This window comes from Squalius cephalus (assembly GCF_949319135.1).
Source record: "Squalius cephalus genome assembly, chromosome: 1".
Taxonomy (NCBI): domain Eukaryota; kingdom Metazoa; phylum Chordata; class Actinopteri; order Cypriniformes; family Leuciscidae; genus Squalius; species Squalius cephalus.
The window spans coordinates 46,478,106-46,501,957 of NC_137122.1; the positions used below are offsets into that span (position 1 = coordinate 46,478,106).

At 38.8% G+C, this 23,852-nt stretch overlaps 1 protein-coding gene across 1 annotated transcript in view; it reads right to left on the bottom strand.

Moving 5' to 3' along the window:
* Positions 1-17,480, bottom strand: part of rapgefl1 (Rap guanine nucleotide exchange factor (GEF)-like 1) — a 36,627-nt gene extending 19,147 nt beyond the window's left edge. Inside the window, exons 1-2 of the mRNA XM_079874800.1 lie at positions 16,988-17,480; positions 1,875-1,953 (exon numbers count right to left, since the gene is read on the bottom strand). Coding sequence (XP_079730926.1) covers positions 1,875-1,953; positions 16,988-17,369 — 461 coding nt within the window. The 5' untranslated portion in view covers positions 17,370-17,480. The remainder of the gene's footprint in view (positions 1-1,874; positions 1,954-16,987) is intronic.
* Between the last annotated feature and the right edge of the window lie 6,372 nt (positions 17,481-23,852).

The following is a 23,852-nucleotide window of genomic DNA, read 5'->3' on the forward strand; positions in this document are numbered from 1 at the left end:
GCACGAGTCCTGGATCGCGGTTTGGAGCCCAGCCAGGCCGAGTCCGCCGAGAGTGTGTGTCAACGTGTGAAGGGCTGAAAGCACTATCAGTCCTGATGAAAAGGAATCATCCTGCTTTGAAATCTTTTTTATTAAACCCCTTAAATGAGCCCTGACTAGTGGGAAGTGTAGGAGACGGGTCTTTTCTAAGCAGGAAGCAGACATGTTGCCACAACAAAAAGATCTGATTAGGCCTGGATTAGGTCAAGTCAAAGACCAGGAAAAAAAGGTGTGGAAAGTAGAAAGATAAATGGCTCAGGAGGAGGGAGAGGAAAGAGAAAGAGAGGAGTGGATCATAAGGCGAGGTGGTGACGGAAGATTAGCAAGGGTCACTGATTCCCGCAGAGGATCCGCAGCAGACACGCTGCATTAGGAGCGCTGAGGCATGCAGACGGGCCTCCCCAGGAATACCTTTGTGCTCAAAGTCTGCAGACAAGCCCCTCAGACGCCATTATGGTCTGGATGGGGGGGGCTATGGCACTCACAGAAGGAATGTAGGTCACCAAATAAGAGGGGACTTATGGAGAGAGAGAGGGGTGTCCTCTGCACACACACACACACACACGTATACACACTCTGCCTAAAGCTAACAAAACAAACACATTCCCCACATTGCAGTCTTCTTATCTGAATTTCGGCAACCTCGATGGATGGACGGGGGGGGGGGGGGTAGGGGGGTTGGCTGCAGAGACTGATAGAGGTAGGTTAGCATTGTGGCTAATTGGTATGTCATTTTGACCCAAATCTTAAGCAGCATGTGCGACTGCTCTTAGCCCCCTGCGGTAGACAGACGCTGGGATTCTCGGCTATGTTTGTTGGCTGTTTTTAGCAGATAATTCGGTTCGTTTTGGAAGTGTTTTGAAGACTGACAAGTGTTCCGTTTTCTTGAGTGTTACTAAGTAAACAAACTGATTGGAGAACATGTTGTGCACTAGCATAGCTTTCACTGCAATAATTCAATTTCAAAGACAGTAACATAAACAAACAAAACGTAATAATAATAAAGTTTTAACGTTTATTGTTGCACGACGAAATTTCACCAGAAATACAATTAGTAACTTAGACGTGATTTAACCAGTTCTGGGTCGAGATGGTAACCTTTGGACTGGAAAACCATAAAGCATGGTCATGCTAGACTTTGATTATGTGAAATTTCTTCGGATAAAGACAACAGGATATGATATCACATGATAGTAAGGAGCCACTAACTAAGGGGACATAATGATGGGAAAAAATTAGATGGGAGGAGAAATTATAATTCAATGCTTTTGTGTTTAATCACAAAAACTTGCGTCCTCTTGCAAAAGTATCGCATTCCGGAAGAAAAAAAAAGCACTGCACTGAAATATAGTTTTTCCTCCCATATTACAAGTTTTGCGAGTGAATGCAAAGTTTCTCAGGGGAACGAGGGCTTCTGTTTTTTAATAATTAATCAAATACAAAGAACAAATTATGTAATCAAAATGAATTAAATTCAAGTTAAACATTCAATTGTTTAATAAAAGTTCAATATAATAACTTTTATTAAATAATATAATAACTTTTCCGCAAGAGAGGGCAACATTGCGTTGATCCTGATGCAAGATTCCCAACATAAATGGTAGGCTAACCCTTATTCCTAATGCTAATGCGAACCAAAATTGATTGATGAGACCCTTATCCTAGCCCGCCCCCCATAAAACTAACTGGCTAATAGAAGCATTGATCCAAAGATGATGATCCAGGTCCATATTCTAGTTGTATAAATCACCTTATGATAGGATTACGGTCGCCCGTTGAAGAGTTTCAGAATTGAAGAGGTTGACACTTATGGTTCTGGCGAGAAGAAAGGATACTGCTGAAGCAAGACCTGCTGGAACTTGTCTGAGGCCAAGAAGATTGGGTGTGTCAGCATGAAATCATCCAGGAGTATTTCTGCAAAGAGAGAGAGAAGAACACAACCTCATTAGTGACGTCACAACTGAACAAAATGTTCATGTTTGTCTGAAACAAACGGTTGCAGAGATTGACACGAGGAGGACGGATTAATGAAAGAGAAGGAAGCCGAGAAAATGATATCTTTAGCGCAGACTTCGTCATAGCTGTTCGGCAGGTTGTGAACACTCGTTCAGTGAGTATGAAGTTGAACCTGACGGCACAAGCCTTCACCTCTGCTAGCTCATCTCAAGGACATGCAGTGGGTTTGTGGGTAGAATAAATCACGGTGCTTTCTGGCCCACTTTGGATCACAGACACTCCCAAAGGCTGCAGTGATGTACTGTACAAGCATGTCTGCCTCTACAATATGAGCCTGAACAGTAGCAGACGAAAGTAAAGAGCGTGAAAAAAAAACGTCAACAGTGAAAAGGGAATCGTAAGCAGCATTACGAATGAACGAGACTTTGAAAAACTGAAATGCTCAAAAAAAGATTAGAAATGTGTATCATATCTTTCGTTCTGGGGCACATCTTGACAGTGAGGTTTTCAGGGACTGTATTTTGGCTGATTTGAGGACATGATGCTGATTATGTATCTGGGTTATATCAATGTGGAGCACATAAATCATTGATACCTAACTATTTAAAACGTGATCGCCTAGAGGAACGAGAAAAGAGTCAGTAGCACAAAATGAATATGTCAGTTCAGTTCAAAATGCTAGAGCGTTCGCGTGCCATGTGAAACAATTAACACATTCCCTTTTCAGAGCAGTAGCTTAGACACAGAATCAACTTGTATCACTGGTTCAGTGAGACCATGAGTTTAACTAAGATGAACTGTCAGTTGAATTTCCTTAGTTGAATGAATCATCTGAACAGAAAAGATTCCCACAATCATCCTCTGCTTTACCTACTGATTTGCAGGCAACAACTGATCACTGATTGGTGCAGATGTGCTTGTTTCAGTTCCTGACTGTTATTATCGAAAAATGACGCGCACGTCCTCCTGCACACGGTGCACTCAGGGCGTCCTAATGTGCATATTAGAAACATGCTCAGACCTGCATACTTCACACCTCTGTGCATGTTTTTGTGAAGTCGCACCTCTTCTGAGAGTCACAGGTGAGGCGCAATGGAAGCTTGGGGAAGATAAGGTCACATGCACACCTCTCTCTCTCTTTTCTTTTGAATCTGAAATTCGTGCTAGTGTCTTCCATAGAGGCTGCTTAATATGTTGTTGATGTATGTGACATCGTGCCGTAAAGCAAGTCGTGATTCTTGCGAGATTTGTCGGGGCGCCACCTTTCAAACTTGCATTGCTGGTTTTGCCAGCGGCGTCCCCCCCCCTGCTTTGCTATCGGGATAATTCACCCTACTACGAGTTCGTTTACCATCGAAATGATTTCGAAGCTGTTATATTATGGTACAAATCTTGCATAGTGTGCCTTTATAAGGTGGGCATGCGAGTTAGTTTCCTTCCACATCTTTGGAGCTGCAGATCTCTTGCGGTTGCCACGGCAACGCTGACTTTAGAGGCTGCATGTTGAGTAAGGAGAAATAAAATAGATTAGAGACAGAGAGCGAGACACACAGACAAAATACAGACAGATGTACGCATACAGACAGATGCAAAAATAATCAAGGTAAAACCAACAAAAAAAAGCAAATGGGATGCAAAGCCAGAAACGACGGCAAGGCAGGCAGCCAGGTCAGGCGAGTCAGTGAGAAAAACAGGAACGGAATGACTGGAGGAGGAGTCAACTGGGTTAATTACCACCTCTGATAGCTGCAAGTCCCTCTCGGGCACGTGTTAGCAACCGAACAGAAGACACGCGACGGACAACCTCTACTGAAGTCGATGAGGAATTTATAAGGTTTTGTTTCAGAGCTGAGGGTGTAGAAGATTAAAGCAACTTAACTTTTAGTCACCGTATGAGCGTGTGCGATTGTGAGGGCTGACTGGACCCCCTCCGGTCAGATGTATGTAAGCATTACATTCTAGGGCAATGACCATCTCTCTTCATTAGAATTTGTCATGGCTGTTGAGATTAAATTAGGGTGGGAGTTTATAATTCTCGATAACTTGTACTGCAGCCGTAATTGAGCCATGTGTTATGTCAGCGTGTGGGTCTGTTTGCCTCCCTCAGGCATATAATGCTTAGCAGAGAGCATCAAAACTGCTCTGAGGAGCCAAGTAAATTCCTGAATCACGTTAACAACCAGCGCATCACGCACATTTAATGCATCCAGCTGTCCTTACTCAACACTTTTAACTCGGACTTAACAGCTTTGAGGCAAATTTAAGGGTTTTATGCAAATAAAACTTTACCACATCAAGTTAAATCAAAGGAATAAAACAGGAAACTGCATATATTTCTCATAACTGCGACTTTATATCTCTCAGTTGTGACTATCTTTTAAGTTTGACTTTATATCTTACAGATGCAAATTTATTTCTTATTATTGCGACTTTATATCTTATATCTCTCAATTGCGACTTTATATCTTACAAATCCAACTTTCTTTCTTATAATTGTGACTTTGTATTTTTAAATTGTGACTTTACGTCTTACAACTGCAACTTTATATCTTACGATGCAACTTAGGCTTCCATAAGAAACTGTCAAAGCAGCTTAACCGTGTAAATGTTTGATATCCACATTTAGTGGTAAATTAGTCAGTGCTGATGTTTAGCTTGGAAATACAAATCAGCATGAAGATGAGGCACAGAAGACGCAAATATGACACCTTTCCGCCTCGCACGCTTTTTCTCTATTTAATCCCTTCTTTCACTGACGGCCCCCACATTCTCCAGTGTTCTTTCATCCATTTTCCTCTTTCGACTCACTAGTTTACATTATGATAGAGCTAAAAGTGTAGCAAATCTCCTGCCCAGATTGGCACAAAACGCATCTCTTTAAATGACAAGAGTGGGAATAGAGTAAAATCCAACAGCCACCCTGATACCCACACAAGCACATGCACACACACACATCACACACACACACAGACACATAATCATTGTCAAATATAGAAACTGCACATGTATTCTCCACAGCAGCGCATGATCTCGCACTGTGAGGACCAAACTGAGCAGATGCAGCAGGGAGTTCAGACGGACACCCATTACACGTACAGAACACCCATCGTTCAGACAAGTGAAAATCACTCCCTTTCTTTTCATCTTAAGGTCAAGAGAAGCTCCTGCCAAAAGAAAACACCATAATCCTGCTGTCTTTAGATGGAGGGAGGTAACGGGGTGTGTGCAACTGAAGGCCGTCTCAAAGAATTTCAGTTTCAGCAAAAACAACCTTGATGAGACTAAACTAGGATCATTTCATGTGTCACTTCATGTCTCTCTAGAGTTTCAGAAGAGTTCTCATTCTCAGCCACATCTTAAACTGTGCCCAGAATTTCAAAGATACCAAGTTTGCAATCAAAAGTCAGTGAAAAGACACTTCCACCCTTTTAGGGCCAATTTCAATCAATCAATCAATCAATCAATCAATCAATCAATCAATCAAAACTTTTATTACAAACTCAGGGTCCAATTTTTAAAACACACCCAACATGCACAACAACAATAACAACAACAACAACAACAAAAACATTAATGCTTAAAGTTTCTAATGCTTTTGTATCTCAGAATAAATGAATATAAATATAAGTAAAATGCATATAAATAACATTTATAAGCTATTTTCTGTGAATGTGTGAGACTTCCGGTTAATTATAGGTTAATAACTTGAAAAATAAATCAGTGTGTTTCTGATTACAATAATAAATGCTAGTTAATCACGCAGCATAACAGACTGTTTTTGTTCAGCTAAAATAACTGGACATCTGAAGCCTCGCACATTCAAGTTACAAATGGCCGAACCCGCTCTTACTTTAAAAACACGGTAGATAGTATCATATTAATGCGTTTACATACTTTGTAAACTTCATAAAAAGAGTTTCAAAAATTATAATTGGTCGACCCCTTGGAAGACTGCCAGGGGTTGCGGACCCCCAGCTGCATTTTAACAACTGACATAATTAATAATTAAATGAAGCATAACTAAAAACTCCTCTAGGTTGAAAGAGCAACATTTGAGCAATTTCATTTTCCTCTGTGTCTATACATAAATGTTTTTAGGCATGGGGACACCTCAAGGTTAGGTTCACGCTCAATAAACCGCTGTCGGTGAAAAAGGGCTAAGAATCCAAGCTGCACGGATGTGGTCAATGTATAGACTGTAATCAGCTGTAGATCTGAGATTGGGATTTCAGGAGAGCGTAATGGAGAGGACCAGGGTGGCGTTACATAAACCATGATAGACATTCCGTTACCATGGAGGCCTTATCACATCTAAAACCCCCACTACCCACGCATGCTTTCCTTTCTCTTCCTCGCACCGTCTTTTCTTCATCTCTCCCTCGCTCACGTTGGTGCCTTTTGGCATGACGCACCGTGTGTGTGCATTGGTGTGTGTTTTGAAGGTCTCTGTTCATTCTCTGAGGCTGTACGCGCTTGTTCTTCGTATCTGCTCTATCTCGAACCCCCCCTGCACAAAATTCTTCCATTCTGGGAGGCATTTCACCCTTCAACTCCCATCTTTTCTTTGGATCGTGACACAAAACACCATCATTCACATGCAAATCTGCTCTGGCGGGCCGCCAACTATAAGTAAATACGCGAACGCCACTGGAGGACCGCCGCTATTCTCAAAACAATCCTTTGAAATGAATGCTCGTGGTGAAAACTTCCCATACAGTTTGGAAGGAAGAAAGCAGGTGCAAATGAAAATACGCTACGAGTCTTTCAAAAGCTGACAAAAGCAAGCAAGAGTCTATGTCAAGCCACCAGTCTAGAGAAACACAGCATGTGACTCGAAAAAGAAAAAAAACACCTTACGGCCTTTAAACTAAAAGAGAGTGCTGAATTTAGAAGCATGCCACTTTTTTTTAGGTCTAACCCAGTTCAAACTGGCACCAGGAGAGATTGTTCCTAGAGCAGGGCTCACAAAATGCATTTTTAAAGCCTGGTCTCTGGTCAACCGGGAGAAATGATTTGAAAACTCTGCGACTGGTATTACATAACATGAAAATGAGAGATATTTTAATAGCCGAACAACATCAGTCCAAGATGTGCCCACATGAAAGCACGACACAACTGAACTCCACAATACCAGAGAACAGCACACCCGTGCAAACAAATCCAAACCCATAGCAGAGTTAATGGATTCATTTTGCACCCTTTTGTTTGCCAACAGTGTGCACGAACTTTGAACCTGGCCCTGAAATTATGCATTACCGCTGCAGGCAGTGTGTTGATGCTGCTGTTACTCTGGGAATTTTGCACATTTTCTTGCAACATCGAACTCAAATATGTGCAGTTTTATCACATAATTTCTTTAAAGACGGTGTGCACTAGGGGTTTAATGGTTCTCGCCATTGCCCCAGGAACTAGGGGTGCTGAAATGGAGTTTAAGATGACGAAATAAAGTTTTGTAGCCTACTTCAACAAGTATTACATTTTCCAACTTTATTCATAAAATTACTCCAAAGATGAATTTGTTTTTATATGTTGTCGAATGTAGTTTGTGACTTTGAGAACTTACTATATTTCAACAGCCGATCTCACACGGCGTGAGTGACGTGACTACGCTGGTTGAGGAGCAGCAGAACTCATCTGATACTTATGCATGTTCACCCAGACATCAGTGAAAAGCTAGAGGTCTTGATTAAAGCATTCGTCAGCATTACTCCTAAGCGCTAAACTTCATTTGAGGATAATAACAGCTCCTGTGTAGTGAAATATACAGTGTTTTTAACATTTATAGTTCGTCATTTATTTGCATGTTAATCTGTAAGTGTTGTTTGGGCTGTTTAATTTGAGTTTTTTTGCTGTCAAATAACTCTTGCAGTACTTTGATGTCATACACCGATCGGTCTGGACAGCGCCGCTTCAGGTCAAACACACCTTAAATCTGCAGTGGTCAGGTGGTACAGTGGCCAAGTGCCGGTACACACACTCAAAAAAATTAGGGTACGCTACAGCTCATTGCGTACTGGCCAACTTCGAGTACTGCTCTTGACTGAATAACTTTTGTAACTTTAATAAGGATGAATCATTATTTCATTTATACAGTGAAGATTATATGCAGTGTTATTTTACATTTGATTACTTTATTCAATATCTGTACCTGAAAACTACTGTTAGATCAACCTGAAAAACCTGACAACCTTTATATTATTTGTATCTTGTATTTTCTTTATTTTCATTTGACAGTAGTCCTTTTTTTCCTAATAGCACATACCGCGACCGAGATACAAACTGAACCTAGAGTAATTTGACCCGTTACACCCCTAGTGTGCATATATTCCGACCATAATATACGGTATATATAATTGTCACTATATCACCCTGTTTGGACCATTTCCCGCCACTATTCTTGTCACCCTAGTTACTGATTTCATTCATCATCACTGTCAGCTGTGTATCGTTAATCACCTTGTTTGTCTGGGTATTTAAGCCATGTGTTTTCAGTTCATCCTTGTCTGGTCTTGTTCATGTATGGTTGTGTTTTGCTTGCTCTTCTTCGTTTGACTTTACCTTGTGGATACTATTAAATACAGTATGAACCTTTCCTCTTCATGCCTTCATATGCAGCATAACGTGACAATAGTATATACAATACCATTAAAAATATTTTTTTAGTAAGACGGATCCATTAAATGTACAAAAAGTTAATCTATAATACAAAAGTACAAATGCTGTTCTTTCTATACATAAAACATTCCTAAAAAATGCATAAGGGTTACCAAAAAAAACATTAACCCTCTGATGGTCTTCGTTTAGCAGTCACACTGGGGGCCTTCCCGGTCATAAATGACCGGACACCTAAAAATGAAACTTCCTCCATCCCAGTAAAAACCAATGCAATTTATTTTTGTTCTATAATATTTATTCTTTTTAATTTAGAATTTTGAGACAATTTGATTGAACTTATTAATATTTATGCAATATTTATAGTCCATTTTTTGCCATTGAAAATAATGAATTTTTTTTTTTTTTTTTGATTTAAAAAAACAAACAATTCTATGCAGTATTTTCGGGTAAAATAGAGACTAGGCTTTCAGAAAAAAAAAAAAAAAAAAAAAAATTCATCAATTTATTAATCATAAAATTAAATAAAACATGATATTGCATGGGTTTACCACTAGATGCCTGTATAGCTCTAAATGGAGATGTTTGTGAATTCTAGTTGTTTTTGGACCAAATTACTTACTTTTAAGATGTGGATTGAATGTATTTTTTTAGAAATTCTCAAATAATACTTTTTGCCAAGGTTTATAACATTTTATTAATTATTATTTTAATAATTTTAATAATGATTATATTAATTATATATACATATATTAATTATAATTATTAATTATGTTATGTTTTTCACTCTTGATGTTTTAGAGCTTCACCCCTTCATTTCTGAGCATTTTTTTTCTGCATCGTGGCTGATTTGTAGAGAATTTTTGTGTTTTTGTCAATTTCCCATTCATTTCCTATGGGGGTAATTTTGACCGAAGACCAAAATCATAACTAATTTTTTTACGACCACTTAGCATGCTCGGATCATGAACTCAATTTTTTTGTGTGTTCACATACCTAATGCCAGAAAAGTCACCAAGTTTCGTAACATTCTGATGAAGCTGTGATTTTTAAAAATTCAAAACAGATTTTTGTAATCTGAATTTATTGGTGTGTATGTGTATAAACGTGTGTTTGTATGTGTGTGTGTGTGGGTGGGTGTGAATTTTTTGCACTCTTGATGTTGTAGAGTGTCACCCCTTTACTGCGGTGTACTTTTTTTTAGAATCGTGTCCGATTTGTAGATTGTACAGACAAAAATTCAGAGAATTTTTGTGTTTTTGTAAATTTCCCATTCATTTCCTATGGGTCGGTCATTTTTGACCGAAGACCACGAGTGTGACTCTTTTTGTTTACGACCACTTAGCATGCTCGGATCATGACCTCAATTTTTTTTTGTATTCACATACCTAATGCCAGAAAAGTCACCAAGTTTCATAACCTTCCGATGAAGCTGTGATTTTTAAAATTTCAAAACAGAAAATTATTCGGTCAGAAATGACCGAGGACCATCAGAGGGTTAAGCAGCACAAATATTTATTACGCTCCAACTCAGCATATTAGAATGATTTCTGAAGGATCATGTGACACTGATGATGTCGAAAATTCAGTTTAATAAAGAAAAAACATTTCCTAATGTGCGCTCATGAACAATAAAACCGTAAATGTAGTGAAATTTCACTACCTGTTGCTTTTAAAAGGTTTTCACACCTATAATAGATATCCTCAAGCCAGCTTGTGTTTGTAATACTGCATACGCATAAACTTTCTTCTTTATGAAAAATATGTCACAGTTTCCCACAGGCGAAGAGAGATGAACAGACCCAGCCCATCGTCACAGCGAGAATGGCCCCAATACTTCAAAATAACATCTAACACATGTTTGATTAGGATAAGAAGATCATCAAAGCTAAAAGCTCCTTTATGGCTCTTTTTCTAAACAGTTCTGTATATAATCATCACCCTCCTCCACTAAAGTGAAAGAACTTCATCGCCATTATAGTACGCAGTGATTAATATAACTCATTGCTACGTTTATCACTCTCTGCATTATTGTTTATGCCACTATGTGGTCTAAAAGCATGAATAGCTGTTCGAGGGTTCTGTATGTTCTTTGGTAAGCTGTTTCGGAAGGAGGCTTTCCATGTGCGACTGATTCTTGGTGGGAATGATCACTGTGTGCTAATCACATCCTTCTCTCTAGCGAGCAGGAGGCTGTTTTCAGGCTGTTATTAGGGCTGTCGGTCAAGCCACTGATCCGGGAGCTCCGGGCCATCTGTGTGTGTGTGTGCACGCGTGTGTTTGAGTGTGCAAACTGCGTGGTGAAAAAGAGCAACCTCTGCTGTCACTTCAAAGGGGCGTCACGTGGCGCATTTGCTATGGTTTGATTCAGGCACTGACTCGCAGTGACTGCAATGCTGTTTTTGTGATGCAGAATGAAAAGAGCGGAGAGAGAGAGCGAGAGAGCGAGAGAGAGATCGCTTCAGAAGTGCCGCCTTATAATCGCTTTCAAAAATTGTGTCTACATAGCCTGAGTGTGATTTTCTCCAATAACATCAGGGCATGAATTATGGGGGGTTTGCAAAGGGAATATGATGCCCAAAATAAGGCATGAACCTTAGACCCAGAGAAACTAACGTCGACTGTAGACGTTCAGGGACGCCGATTGTAGACGAGACCCAGGTAGACTTAGGTCAGGTGCGAAATAGGTTTAGGAAAAATCTACCACAAGCATTAGACTTTTTTGAATTAAAAAATAAAATAATGCCAAACTTTTGAATGGTAGTTAGTGTATATATAGACGATACAAAATTATAACAAAAACTTTCAAAAGTATTTAAGAGTCGGTTAACATTTGTCTTATTCTACTAGTGGTGCCGAAAGACAATTTAGCTTGTGCTCATCTGAATATAAATACCAAGAAACATGCACTGAAAGTTATTATATTCTAACACTTGCTCTCCACGTATCCCACAGTTCCAGCCGCCTTCCATTTACCTTATCCTCTTCACCTCCACCTGATCCGAACGCGGCAGTTGCCATGTGAACAGGTGCTGAGTCTGAGAGAGGCTCCTTCTTCACACTGGAGCATTTGTGTTAAGAGGAGCCAACATGCTCACACAAATATCCATTTCAGAACATGGAGAGAATAGCATCCAAAAAGGTCTATTTACAATATATATATACACGTATATATACGCCCAATTCAAAGGCAGTACTACTTGTATCCTTTGCCGGCAATCCCAGAATGCGCAGAATGGCGGATTCCAAATATATTTATTCCAACACTGCAAAGCATTGATAAAAAACTTTAGTAGCTAATTCAAATGAACTATTTTTCCTGTAGCTCAGAGTATGAGCACTATGCAACAACAAAGTCGTGGGTTTAATCCACTTTTGCATCTGCCAAATGCATAATACAACAATTTTGTTTGTTGCTTATTAGAGAATAGCATTATTAGATAGTACTAAACTCTACTGGAATCAGCTGTAAGCGCTATTTGCATAGCGAGTGTCAAGTTGTTGCAATAGTTTTCTAAGTTGCCTATATGCAGGAACAGTGCAAATGAGTCACATATATCACACAATAACACAACCACTTGAAAATACCCTGCTGTATATTAGCACCCACTCCACACATTAATATTGCAGCACTAACATACATCAAAATGCATATTCAAAATGCACAGTCGAGGTGGACACCGTAGCTGCTTTCAGCAGAGCTGCCCAGGTGTGTGGATAAGCAGAAAATGAGTGGGCATAACCATTAAGGATCAAGGAGAAGGGGCGCAAGAGGGTGACAACCACACAGAACGAGAGAGATATCTCGCTTTTCCTCACAACGTTATGTAAAACCCTGCAATGGGAGGCCAGTGAGTGGGCAGTCATTCCACTCTAATCCCTCACTCTTTTCAAAAGAGAAAAAATGCTAGCATTCCTCCTACACAAACACACTCTCTCCGATTGCACTTCTTTCTCTCCCTCCTTGCATTTCTTTCTTTCTCCACACTTGCTCACTTGCCGAAGATTCTTTAAAACACCCTCAGGACAGTTTCGGCCCACAGGAAAGCAGCACATGGAGAGTGGTGTGGTCCTTATACAACCAGGCCTCAGCCTTTAGAGACTATCTACACCTCTAGTTACCTTCATTAACTTCTGATGATAGTACCTGCCGAAATCTTTGGGCATATGACTACAGAAGTTTATCTGAGCTGTAAATGCCATCACTCTGTATAACCACAGGAAAATTACATCTTGACAATGCTGATTGGACACAAGAAACACACAGTCCCAAACCTTTACTATAGCAAAAGTCTTGACGTGATATGAAAGGCAGCAGAAAGGGGAAAATAAGTGCATTTCACTCCTTTAAGAGTATGGCTGGGAATCAAGAACGAGTTTTCATTCATTATTTTTAACAAATACCGAAAACTAATGACACTCGGTTTCATTTACATATGGTTGACCACCAACTAACTGTGAAACTTAAATTGACTTAAATTGACTTAAAGTGAATCCGTGATACAGCAGCATGTAGTTAAAGATTCACTTTATCAGTATTTTATATAAATAAATATATGGCCCTTTTTAATAATATATGTTAAGGGCAATTATTATATTGCATTTGTCACTTCTAAAAAGCCTATGAAAAGACATTAAAAACCCTTTTGCAAAATTTTTAATGTATTTATTTATTATTATTTATTATTCCCATTCATATTGAAGATCCATATATATATGAAGACAGAAATGAACTGCTGACTCATACAAAATGATTTTCGCAATAATATAGATTGAAGTATGTATTAGAACTGCAAAAACTTTTCAGCAAAACCAATTAAGCATGAAGTCCCAAGCATTTCAGCAAAAACAATTAAGCGTGAAGTCCCAAGCCACTCCCCTCCCTCGGCATGTAAGACTGGAGGACATTTTCACAAAATTGGCAACTAACGAATCAGATGGCCGTTGCACTGCTCTTGCTCTGCCCTCTGGGACTTTGTTCTGACACGCCAACCAACAGAACTACTTTTGCCTAGGGCTCACAACTGGAAGGGTTACAGGTAAACAAAGGTATGTAATGATCAACTTGCTAATCTTGGCTCGATGAGCCTTACCAAATCACTCCATTACACACTACCAGTTACTCCACACACTCATGAGGTGTCCATACACATTCCAGAGATAAAGCGGTTTCATGGGTGTGTTGTGTTGTCTTGGAACAGAGCTAATAGCTAATTTCTGGGAATTCTGGATTCCACATAGAAAACTCAAGAGATAAAGTTAACAAAAGTAAACAGAAGTAGATATACCAGGTTTTTTTTATATTTCAAAGTCATTAAATAGATAGTGTACCAGAAACGTAGAAACATCTACAAAGTGCATCTGTCTACAGTTACACATTCGGTCAACAGCTGGGCTGTGTGTCTTCTTAACGCTGATGACTTGACTGCATGTGCATCAGGACTGATATGTAAGCAGTGTCTTATTTCAGTGTGTTACCTCTTGACCCTGGATCAGTGGACTTCCCTCAGTCCATAATCCACAGTCACTCTACGGACAACAACACTAGATGAGACAAATTGCAAGACCATTGTTGGCTAATCCAGGATTAGTGACACATTTTCAAAAAATTCCCGGGCCTCGATAATGACAAATTGTAGAGAAAATGTCAGTCTTATATAGAGGCAAGGCATTCCCCTTTACATAAAAAGAAGAAAAACAGGTTGAGAATAAGGCCAACTGTCTCAGTATGTGACATAAAACTGAAATCTCTCTGATCTGTTCTAGATATAGAGCAGAGGTTCAAGATAAATTGCTTAAAATCACCTCCAAATGAGAAAAAGAGACCTCAGCTGTCAAGCACACTACACGAATGAAAGTTTAGGTCTTGGCATCATTTTAGAGGTTAGAATGTGTTTTGAAAAGAAATTATTAAATTGAATGAACTTTTTATTTTGAATGATTAATGTAATGTTTCAAGTCACAATTTTCAGTCGGTTTAAGAAAGTTTAAAGGTTTATGTGCTTGAGGTAGATTGTATGTTTAAAGCGATAGTCCCCCGAAAAATGAAAATTCTGTCATTACTCACCATTTCGTTCATTTTCGAAACACAAATGAAGATCTTTTCGTAGAGATAAGAAGATTAGATGTTCAGAAAATTTGGACTAAACCGCTCAATTGATATGGATTAGTTTTACGACCTCTTTATGAACTTTTCGAAGCATCAAAGTGGTAGTTGCACAGACTGTCAATGGAGGGACAGAAATCTCTCAGATTTCATTAAAAAGATCTTCATTTGTGTTTCGAAGATGAACGAAAGTCTTACAGGTTTGGAACGACATGATGGTGAGTAATAACAGAATTTTCATTTTTCGCTATCACTTTCACTTTAAACATACAATCTACCTCAAGCATATAAACCTTTCCTCGCCTTTCTATACTGTTCAAAACAGTCCAATGAAAAATAACAAAACTAGCCTATCCGTCGTCATAATTTACCTAGTCTACAAAAAGGGACATTTTATTAGTTACCATACATCCTGTCAACGCACTGAACCACGGCAAATGGCCCATCTGCCCATTGATTTCGCATCGAACATAATTCTCTCTTTATGCACCGGCATACTGTAGAAATCCCTGCAGTTTCCATGGTTACTTCACAAAAACACTCTAATGCACATGTGCAGTGCAAACTGCTGCACTATGGCTGCAAAGCATCACTGCTAATAAACGTGTGGGAGAGCCATTCTTCATAAAAGTCCTGGAACTTACAGGAACAGGTAACATGTATGCACTTGTTACAGACAACCCATTCCCATCACAACACAACACAATTCGTCATTTCCCTGTAAAAAGTCCTTTGTCTGAGACCAAAATAGAAATCCCCTCACTTCACACATGCATGAACTGATTGGTTGGTGGTGTTTTCTACATACAGGTGCTCAGTGCTGTATGTGGGTGTCAGGTGTGGGTGGTAGCTGCTTGTGCGATCATGAAACATCCATAACACCAATTTGAGGAAAAACACACAGGAAAGCACCATGGGAACATTTAATAATTTCATTCGATTGTCATAAGCTTTCCCATAGCCGAGGAAATACCCTAGTTGAAGATATTTCCCAGCCAGTTCCTCATTTAGTGATAGGATCTGTTATCGACAAATGTGAAGGCACTTTGTTTTATGACATCACTCTCTGTGACCTTTTGATGTGACCTTTTAAATGTTGCCAGTGCTCAATATAATCTCAAGGTTTATGACTAGCCTTGACTGCCTTCCTAAAATACGGTGGTCCACTGTCATGCCACATCTCTGTGAAATAAAGAGTTCCTCTGTCTAAAAAAATGACCTTGTTTACCCAAATTAATATGGCACTACATATGACTTATTCATACAACAGCTTACAGAAGCGGTCTTTTTTTTTTGGTCTTTATGACCAAATTATTCTTGCAATAGCAGTGAATCTGTAACCATAGAGAGATAGCAACTAAAGTAAATAACAGAATGGCTACTGCACTATATGACTTAACTGACAACTAGTTGTCGAGTGTAATTCGGTTTACCTAGCACAGGTTTTTCCCGAAAATGCAGTCGTGAGGCAAGACAATTTAAGGGAGCCAGTTTGGTTACATTAATTTAAACTTTATGGTCTGGTTCCATTTTGGTACAACACACCCACTTTTCATGATTTAATCAATTCCTGATAAAATTAAGTCATGCCCTACAAATTTACTCAGAAATATATCATATTCCCAAAGTAAAATGTTCTGCAAATGCTCTTTCACGTTGATTTTTTCATGTTTAAGTTTGTCTTGAAAACAAAATTATCAAGGAATGACACAAAAAGACAAAAAATATATATATATTTTAAAAATAGCAAGAGACAAAACAATTTAAACTTAGTGTATAAACGTTATTGATACGGCACCAAGACATGACAAAACGTCCAACAATTTAAACTTCTTGTATAAAAGTTATTGAGGAGCTCAATATCGGAACTAGCGCGATTGAGATCATGAACATTTATTTGACAATTCATTTTCATAAATAAATAATAATAATAGGCTAATGATTTACAATGTTATTGTTTATTCCCCGTGTGCCTGCACTAAATTAATATCGTGCAATCCGCAAACCACAACGGATAAAAATATTTGCCATTAAGCGAAAATTAACATAACGTGAAAGTGCATTTAAAGTGCACGGTAACCGCGGTTATTGCAACAAAAAATGGCGATAAATTGATAATCGTGACAAGCCTTGTGGAAACGATTATTTATTGTAACCCACTACTACAACACAGCCGTGCACCATAAACACGGTTGTAAACGACCTGCTCTTCAAACATCCACCAAGAATATCTGTCAGTGGAGCACGAACGGTGGGAAAAGAGACTCATCTCACCTGTGCAGTTGCCGTATCGCTTTCCAGCCACACTATCCAGCAGCGCCAGCGCTAGATTGTCCGGAGTGTCCGCGGGCAGCGGGGTCCAGTTCGTGTCCAGGCTCGCCTCTGAGCTCTGCTCATCACTGGACAGCGACGGGCTCCTGATGTCCGCAGTGGCGGATGGCCAGCACGGCGCTTCTTCGGTCTCCGGGCTGAACACCTCTCTCGCCGGGCCGCTTTCAGGAGATGTCTCCCTGAAGAACGGCACCACACGGGACAGGCTGGCCCGCCGCCTGGATGCCCCTGTGCCGGTGGCCTTCTCCCCAAAACCACCCGCCCGAGTGAGTGCATTGGTCTGTTTCTTCAAGAATTTTTCAAGAGGCTTCATTCCAGCCGGCATTTTGATGACAGAAATCACAAGAAGGCCCTGGGTTGATTCTAATTAATACTCAATAATGAACACTGATGATAACCGTATTGACGTGCGCGTGTAGGCTACATCATAGCTGGATAATGCTGGAACCCAACTCTGATTGGAAAATGCCTGAAGAATATCTTCCTCGCTGCGTTAAGGTGTCAAGAATTAAATACGGCCATTTTCAATGTTCCTTTTACACAAGTGGATGCTGATGATCGAGTCCTTACTACCCTCAGAATAATAATGATACAAAAAGAAAAAATCCAAACGTATCCCAGGGAAACCCGTCCTGCACTGCAGTCCTTCAGCTCGAGAAGAAGGCTATGTCAGTATGTGTAGGCTATACTGTCAACGAAGCCTTGATCGATGAGTCAATTAGACGAATACTCAGACACAAAAAATGAAAATAGCAGCAGGTAGCACTTAATAATGCGTATACATGTATAAATCAGTCTCTGCCAAGATGCTGGACCATAAATGAATCGTTTACCGCAGCAGGTCTGAGGGAAACGGGCTTTCGTCGCAGGCGAGACAGGAGACTCGATACTGAAGATTATTCCGTGTCTGTAGATCCCTGACTGGTTCGGTGGTAGGCTATATCCGTATTTATTTTTCTCTCACGGTACCGAATGTCTCTGCGTCTCTGAGTCCGCACAAATACTGCGCTCCGTCGCTCTCACGTACAGTATACAGACTACACACACCCTCTCTCTCTCTCTCTCTCTCTCTCTCTCTCTCGCTCTCTCTCTCTCTCTCTCTCTCAATCTCTCACTCTCTCTCCACCCGCCTTCTCTGCAGCTGAGTGCGGGTTATTGGCGGTGTGAAGAGATATTGCTCAATTGCTTTGAATCGCAGCAATTGCAGTCACAAGCTCATATTGACGCTGAAGAACCCACGTGTGCGCCAAAGGCTGAACATTTATTTGATAGGCTTTTTCATTTTTTTCTAATCCTGCACCCCGAAATATTGAATAACTGTTCCATCATGTGGCAACTGGTACAATACCACTATGTTTGTGTGTTTCAACGTTTGCTATAATATTCTGAGATATGAATGCTTCAGAATGTATACTTCTAAACGGTTCAAATTAATGTAAAGTACAAAGAATTCCCACTGCTGAACCTTGGTTGTAACACTAACGAAAAACTTTTTTTCATTAATTTTGTGAATTATTATTATTATTATTATTATTATTTTTTTTGTGATAATCAAACTTACAGTTTCAAAAGAATTTGAATTCCAGCACTTGGTAAATTTTAAATATTTTAATTAATTATTACAAAGGAAATAAATATGAATACATAAAACTTTATTATGGTATCGGTGACTAATACTATTATATAATCAAAATATTATTCACACAAAGCAAAGAAGAAGTTATTTTAAGAACTGTTGACTGAAAGATTCTTTGGAGAACCCACAATGGTTCTTCTATGGCACTGCAGAAACTTCTTTTTAGAACCTTTATTTTTAAATGACATTTTTGTAAGGAATGACAAAGAACATTACATATATTTTGTGTGTTTCCATTAGCTCTATTACAGTAGAAATAGTGGAAATAATGTGAACACATAATAAGAACAGGGCAAAGTAGAATCAAGAAAATAAAAAAAGAACATCTATTTTACATAGACTTTTGTCTATCTTTTAAAGCATAAAGACAACAGCAGCGACATTCATTAATGAAGAACCTGACTCAGACTAAAGTTCTGTGCTGTATCAATTACATTTGTCATGTGTCTTGTTCTCCGTAAGGTCTACAGTTAGCCAGCTGTATGGTTTCAAATTGCCCAGCTGGAAAGCACAAAAGGGGTTATCTTTTTCAAAACCACTTCATGAACACACACACTGCATTTAAGTGTCTTATTTATCAAAGGCACTTATTAGTAGACACATGCCGACACCATCAGACCTCAGGCCTGCATGGTCGAGGTACGAGTGGCTTATAGTTGTGAGCCAATAGAGTAAGCAACTTCATTATCAGTATTAAGTTACGTTTGGCAGGCCATGGTGTCTTGTTCAAACGTCTGTCAGGAAACAGTATCCCAAGACACCTATGAGGGGTAAATATGGGATCCGGTGACCATCGGTGACCGCACTATGCTGCAGCACTTAATTGAATACAGAATCATTGTAACACATGGATACTAATTAATTTGCTTAAAAGTAAAATGCTTGAAAAATTAATGAGGTCTATGTGGTTTATAAAACACGTAAAACTATTATATGACCTTACTTTCTTTAATAAAACTCACAAAACAAATAAAATATTGCATCAAACATTTTTTTATGCTAGGCAGAAAAAAGGTTTAATGGGTTCTATATAGAACTCTATGGTTCTTGACTCAATTTTAAAGAACCCTTTATGCCATTCAGGTTCTAAATTGGCAGAAATGTCTTAAATTACTGCATAATGCTTTCATGTATAACAGTTGTTGTTTTTCTAGTGACAGTCTTTTTATGTTTATAAATTTAAACTAAATCCATAAAATTATTCCATGATGGGAAATTAAAAGGTTCAATGTATGTAGCGCTTGATAGAACCATTTATCTCTATAAAAGCATATATCTGCATTTATTTTCTATTGTGGAAATGGTCCCTGATCAACAGAAGAGGGAATCATCTTGATGCCTGATATAAGATGTCAACTGTCAACTGTGGTTAGAGCTTCTTCCGCACATCATATGTGATGTCTGGCCACACCTCAGAATGGGAATTTCCGCCCATCACACAAACAAAACATGTTCAAGTTAGGCTGGGTGTAATGAACCTCAGATAAATTCTACATGATCCTATTGAATTTTGAGCATTGTGTGTGTGACTTCACTTAGTCATGTCTGCAAGCTCAAAACTGCAGGCGGGAAAAGGTATAAATTTAGCTCTGCGTCAGTAGAGGTCCTCGTTGTCACCATGGAAATGAGAGTGAGACCATGCTGCAGAGCGGTGGAAATCACACATGGGGTGAACCACCGCAGTCATCCGCCGGTCACAGAACACACTCAATCTCTCCACCGTTATAAACTTAGTGGCTTCCCCCGTTTATCTCACGGCAGGACGTTCCTCTTTTTATCCCACATCAACCTCTGTGGTTTCTGTGGTCCCTTGAATGGGGAAGTACACTGCATTAGGGCCGTGGTCAGATGTGGATGTGTGTGAGTGTCAACAGAATGACAGTCAAGTGTTTGTCATACCATTTAGTCATATGACCTTCTCTGAAGATGACTGACATGATGTCGACATGCATAGTCTGTGACTTCATCACAAGAACCCCCATAAAACCCTTAGACTTGCCATCAAAGTGCTGTAAATGGCTGCATAATGTTTTCTGTTCTCTCAACAAGAGAATTTAAGGGGTAATGAACCCATAAATAAATTCACTCTAAAGCCAGATGAGGTCCTGCAACTGGGAATGACATTAATGCATGTCAAAATTAGGAATGTACAGACAAAATTGGTCTATACACTGAGTACTGTATCGTCGGTCGATACAGAAACATTGGTCGATACTTGTGAGTGATAACTGATTATATTATACATGTTTATTTATTGTTTTATATAATGTTTCAGCTGAAGCTGAATTATAGTATGTAAATTTATATATTTGTTTTTTATATATTTGATATGATATAGTATATTGAAAAAAAAATTAATAACTATATATATATACACACTATATATATAGACAAGCATACACACAAATCTATTTCACACTTGTGTACTATATTAAAATGATCTTTAAAAAGTATAAAAAAAAGTAGAACACATATTTGATATTATATTTGAAATATAATAAAAATAGAATACAATAACAATTATTTACAAATTATATATACAGTATAGTGTATAATAAAAAAAAGTGCGCGAGAGAGAGAGAGAGAGAGAGAGAGAGAGAGAGAGAGAGAGAGAGAGAGAGAGAGAGAGAGAGAGAGAGAGAGAGAGAGTGTATTGTTGTAAAGTTCACCAGAACATAATGTAAAAAGTTATAATAACTCTTTAGCACTTTTGAAACCTGGCATAGAAAAAGTTACTGTTTGAACTGGGTGAAATAAGTCCTAATATTATCAGCTTCAAATATCAGTGTTTTCAGAAAAAAATATAATAAAAAAAAAGAAAATGGTTGCAATTGGCCAATATAGAGTTACATATTGTATATCCCTACTCATAAACCATTTTGTGTCTACATGTTTATATTAGTTTCCTCCTAGAAATCCAACAAAAACAGAGCAGTATTTCCACAAAAGCGAAAGAAGCCATTACCATGGTAATTCCATAAGCAGATTTGTCTTTGTAATGAACATGACTCTCTAATATGTTTGCCTGGCAGTGAAGCCCACCAGCCCTCATAAGACTACATAAACCCACCCACCCACACACACTCAGATGATGGATGACCTCAGGAGCCTAACGCACTTGCCCTGGAGTGAGGAGAACAGAGCTCACATCTGCGATGACTCATTAAATACATCCCCCCATCACCCCTCCCTGCTGACACAACGCCATCCTTATGACATGCGTTATCGTTATCGTACACCACGCAAACACACAAGCTCAAGCACACACGCTCGCTATGTTGTCATTCTTCGTGAAAAGGATTGTAATGTATTGCACGGGCGAATAAACAACAAAACGCCAATGTCCTTAGTCAGAATACTGAGACAGAGCCTTTTATTTTCACAATAAACAATAGATCCATCATGTCCAACACTTTACTAAACTGGGAACCCCTTTAAATCTAGACAGAAGCCTTTCATGTGGAAACACACTCACTCTTTCATACACACATACACACAAAAACTAAGATGAATGTTGAAGGCCTCTAGAGTGCAGGATCGTTGTGTGTGTGTGTCTGTGTGTGTGTGTGTGTGTGTGTGTGTGTGTGTGTGTGTGTGTGTGTGTGTGTGTGTGTGTGTGTGTGTGTGTGTGTGTGTGTGTGTGTGTGTGTGTAATTTGTGCCGTAAGGAGATTATCTTTAACTCATTAAACAGACCCACTTTTAAGCACTATGATATACAAAACCCCCCTTCTTATCCCGGTACACAACCAAACGCATAATTTAATGAGGAGAGCCGTTTGTCTTACCCCAGCGCAGACGCCCTCCTCCCAGTCAGTCTGGCAGATTAAGATGGTAATGTGCCCCCTGAAGAACATTTTCAAAAACACACTTTTATGGGACTATTATTTCACTGTGATCCTCAGACTTCACATCATTTAGCTTGGCATCAATTGGGAAGCATGATATGCTACATGTCTTAATGTGTATACTGTTTAAGACCTGACACCAGATAGGTGACTTATCTTAACAACTCTTTTGAATTTGAGAAATATTTGGAAAACAGAAAAGCAATTCGGTTGCCAAATGCTGGGATCAACTTCAATAAAGGTCTAAAACAAAACAAAAATGTTGCAACATCTTTTGCTCTTTATTTTACAGTCCTGTTCTCGATGTACTTATAGTAATTACAAGAACTGGTTAAATATCTAGGTACCAACCTTAACCCATGTAATATTAACTAGCACTTTCTTAGGTAAGTGCACAAGTGCACAAATTAAAATCAAGTGCAACCCTTAAAATGAAAATTATCCCATAATTTATTAACCCTCAAGCCATAGGTTTATATGACTTTCTTCTTTCAGCCAAACACAGTGTTATATTTAAAAATATCAGGTCAGGTCACCTTTCCACCAGAACTCGACTCTCTATGCACGTACGGTGTTACCGAAAACCAGTGATTATAGTTTATACAGTTTTAAATATGGATATTTTTCTTACAAAAACCCACTGCTTTGCTTTAGAAGGCATTTATCAACCCACTGGAGTCATATGGATGACTGTTATGATGGATGGATGGATGGATGGATGGATGGATGGATGCGCCTTTTGGAGCTTCAAAAACTCGGGCACTATTCAATGCCATTATAAAGCTGGGAAGAGCTAGGATATTATTTAACCCTTTAAGTGTCACCCCCCTTTTTTTAAATATACATGAAAATGCACATTTCGACTTTAAATGGTTGTAATTAAAGAATGCTTTGGAGTATAGACGTAAAATTGGTCTTGTTTTAAAGAAGACATTTGGCAGATTTTTGTTGAAGTGAAATAAATTAAGAAAGTGAAACAAAAAAAAAGTTATATAAGTTTGTGTTTATATAAATGTACAATTTAAAAAAATTAATTATTCATATTTTATATAAAATATATATTTTTAAAACCTGGCCGACTCTAAAACTGCTAGAAAATCAAAGCCAAAAATCTGAATAAGTTGTGTTTCAAATTTTAGGTTGATATCTCAAAAAATGAGCTTTCAGTGAGATTTTGTTTGGGCGCAGTACCAAACATTTTCACTAGGTGACAACCAGACTCCATTACTGCCCATATAAGGGCGCCTTCATTTCCATATGTGTTATTAAAAACATATTAATATATTTTTTTCTAAAATAATTGAATGGATGATATCTTTTGAACT